Genomic DNA, 4,003 nt, shown 5'->3' with positions numbered 1-4,003 from the left:
TACATTGAAATCGTAACACATGATTATATTTTATAACTCAAAAGATGAATGTATTCTAATGTGTCATAACAAACAAAAAATAGGTCATGATCATAATAATGTAACATTAAGCATAATAATTACAAAATTTATCCAAACCGTATACCTATGGCCAAAAAAGAAAGCCACAAAAATTTAAAAATTAAACCACTTTCATTCCTATAATCTTAACTTTGCAAACGAAATGTTCAAACTAAATGAATTAAACAAACATCACATTTAAAAACTAAAAAACTTGTATCAAACATCAGCATTTCTTCTGGAGCGCATCATTTCTTTCTCTTTAAATTTGTCGCAATTCCTAGAATCATGGTGACCCCACTCCTGACATTTCTTGCATTGACGCATAGGCTTGTTCTTAAGCTTCAAAGCCTTCTCAACTCTAGAAGGGAGTCTACTACCGGATCCCTTGGTGCTGACAACTTCAGGTGGTTGAACCTCCACTTCCTGAGGTGCCTCAGCCCCATAAAATTCCTCCATTATTTTCTTCTTCTGTGCTGTAGACGTCACAACCCCATCGGCAAAAATTTGTTGTCGAGCTTCACGCACTATCAATGTCAGCTCATGAATTTGGTCAATATCAACAGACACCGCTTGGTACAGACCCAACATCTCTCCCAATAAAATTGCTTGAGCCTTCTTCTTTTCATCAACATAAACATGGGTGGCAACATCTGAGTTTTGGACGCCATGAACAGCCTTAAGCAAAGAAGATTTCAACCATCGACCACCAATCAGATACTCCGGAATCAATCGATATTTTTTGTTCTTCAACACCAAGAAGATGTGGCAGCATACAAGAGCAGTCCTCAAAAACATCTTACAACCACATACACAAATCGAATCCTGCGCAGATAATGTGACCGTCCAGGTGTTTGAAAAATGATCTAAAACCTTATAAATCTCTGTACTTGAGTCATTGGAAATAGAAACCAGACTACAATGGTTATAAGCCTCCATAATCTGTTCTTGAATTTCCATGAACGCCCCATCAGTAAATATTGTGGATGCGTGCTTCTCAATCGACCATTCTGTCTTCAACTTTGCAGTTGTATTAAAATCCATATAATCCAGCTTTGCAGAATAGTTTCTTTGGGCATCAACTGCATTATTGAAATTCATTAAAAAAACAACCAGGTTCGCCCTAGACTGAGTGTACCTCTTGAAAAAACTATTCTGCGACTCCGAAACAGATGTCGTCTTTATCAACGAACTATTAGGAAAGTCCCTAAAGTAGGCTGGAACCCAATACCTTCTTGATTCAAACATAGAGACAAACCATTCAGAGTCAACAAGATCATAAGTCACCATCACATTCTTCCACTTGTCTTCAAACTCAGTAGGTTCAATCAACTCAGACCAAACGCATGAATTCAAATCCTTTTTGAAATCATTATTACCAAGAAGTGACTTAGGAACCTTTTCAGCTACCTTTGCCATGATGTGCCACATACACCATCTGTGTCGAGTATTCACCAGAACTTTTTCAACAGCTACTTTCATGCCCAAGTCTTGATCAGTAATTATCAACTTCGGATGATTGCCCATGCATTTCACAAACTGATTAAAAAGCCAAGAGAACGAATCCGCACTCTCACTACAAAGCAAACCAGCTCCAAATGACACTGCACGACCATGGTTATCCTTACCAGTAAACGGAGCAAATATCATGGAGTACCTTCGAGCAAAAAAAATGGGATATTAAACGATTTAATCGAACGTACTGGTATATCAACATAACATGTCATAACAAACCAAAAAAAAGCATAAAATATACCTACATAAATTTACCTGTTAGTTGAGTACGTAGTATCGAAAGAAACAATGTCACCAAATTGCAAGAAATTCAACTTGGCTATAGGATCGCACCAAAACAAATGATTCAAACGACTCTGAGAATCAACTTCATACTCGTACATGAAGGCATCACAATTTTGCTTCTTATTCTTCAACTCATCTATGATCATTTGGGCGTCACATCCTTCAGCGTATCTTCTGATATCTCGTGTATAGTTACGAATGTCCAACACAGTACAACCAACAGACTCATAACCGCCCATCAACTCAGTAAGCAGCTTGAAAGTTAGAGATGGCCCGATATTAGCTCCAGCACAATCTGAAATAAATTTTTGATGCACTGGTTCAAGTCGACGATTTAGCCTCATAAACTTGTGGTGTTGTACCTCAACCATGGGATGGTTGTGTTCTTCGTTAAAATGTTTAATTACGTAACCACGATCTGAATCAAATTTGAAAGCAACAGAAGCATTACATCCACATTTTTTAGATTTTCGTCGTCGTTTGGGTTGTTGATCATTAAACTTCTGTTCACCCTCTCTGTTACACACCATGTAAAACCATAAGGTGATATCATCAACCTTCTTTGAACCGTTTTTCCTTGAATCAAATCCAACGCGTCGCCCATAGTTCTCGTAGAACTCAATTGCGTTGTCCAAAGTAGGGAAGCTACGACCAACAAATGGTTTAAATTCTATTGGGCATTCTGGAATATTTAAATCTGAAATAATTCAAAATGAGAAAATACCAAAAATTCAATAAGAAAATTACAATAATCCTTAACTGGAACTAGTATGCTTATAGGTAATAATAAAATAAAAACGGTTCATAATTGATACTACTATAAAGAAAATAATAAATTAAATGTATAGATTCAAAAGGGTAATTCCTATTATTATATGTCATAATAGATTGAAATCGCTTCATAGAAGTGCTACAACTATCATATACAAATATGGGTCATACTAAACACACCTATAAGCAAATCATAAACAGCTGATACAAATTATATACTAACAGCCTGCACTAAAATGTCATAGTCACACGCCAAGTTTACATCGTTACTAATATTGATACATAAGCAAGAATAAAATGAAGGATTAAAAGTATAAGTCTTCAAAGGATGTTTTAAAGGATAACCTGTATTCTCCACAATGTCATCTACGTGTAACTGATTTTCTACATGTGAAGTAGATGGTGTTTCATAATCCATTCCCGGCTGTCTATATCGTAACAAAATATATCAAAACTTATTCTTAAAAGATTACACAATATCAATGAAATTTCATAAAAATAAATTCATACGTCAACATAAAAATTGCAACCATACAATAAAAATGAGTTACACAACTGAAGTAGATTGCAAAAACTCACCGTATATATTCCACAGCGATACAAGCACCTCAAATTGAATAATTGAATGGAAGATAACAATTTAAAAGGAAATGGCAAGCATCTAGTTTTTGGACTTGAGACAAAAATGTTGACAATGAATAAGACGACGCCAAAATGATTACATCGACGAAGAATTTTTGCTAATCTTCAACTGAACAGAATATGCATAACTACATTCAGTTTAAACGGAGTATTGAAGCATAATAAATTAAGGGCTATTAAAATCAACAAGAGAGCAGTTAGAGGAGAGAATACGATGCATGAAATTAGGATTTAGTATAACTACCTATAAATGAAATTTACTTATTTAGCCTTCATCGATTAAAAATGATTAAAATATTAATATCTCAACAATAAATCAGGCCGTTAATTACTCTCATCTTAAGATTAGATTTAATAATCCAACGGACATTATTTGGTCTGTAATTCTTGTTTTAAGTACATTTTTGTTTTGATCAAATACCTATATATATATATATATATATATATATAGAGTAGTGATCTAGGGCAAGAGCCCCTTAAACCTATAACTAGAGAACAAATCATAGCCACAAGATCAAGAAATCAAAGGCTAGTATTAATACATGTAATTTTCTAATTTAAGGAGAAATTAGTTCCCTCAATCACAAATTTACTCCACAATAACAAGGCGGGGGTATAATTGTCACTTCACATACAAAATTGAAATGGTGTCGGTCGCTCAATTCCAGGCTCTCTTCGTCCCCTCAAACTCGATCAAAAAATCATCCTTGATTGGCGGAAACGCATTCTT

At 34.9% G+C, this 4,003-nt stretch overlaps 1 protein-coding gene across 1 annotated transcript; it reads right to left on the bottom strand.

Moving 5' to 3' along the window:
- Window positions 1–279: 279 nt before the first annotated feature.
- On the bottom strand, window positions 280–3,049 carry LOC121779108 (protein FAR1-RELATED SEQUENCE 5-like). Its single transcript, XM_042176450.1, has 3 exons — window positions 2,977–3,049; window positions 1,831–2,557; window positions 280–1,717 (listed from the first exon to the last, which is right to left on the bottom strand). Exons 1-3 carry the CDS (start codon window positions 3,047–3,049, stop codon window positions 280–282), a joined length of 2,238 nt encoding a protein of 745 aa, XP_042032384.1.
- Window positions 3,050–4,003: the final 954 nt, after the last annotated feature.

Source organism: Salvia splendens, chromosome 19 (assembly GCF_004379255.2).
Source record: "Salvia splendens isolate huo1 chromosome 19, SspV2, whole genome shotgun sequence".
In the NCBI taxonomy this organism is placed as follows: Eukaryota; Viridiplantae; Streptophyta; class Magnoliopsida; order Lamiales; family Lamiaceae; genus Salvia; species Salvia splendens.
The sequence above is the reverse complement of the archived record's forward strand: the minus strand, read 5'-3'. Positions and strand labels throughout refer to the sequence as shown.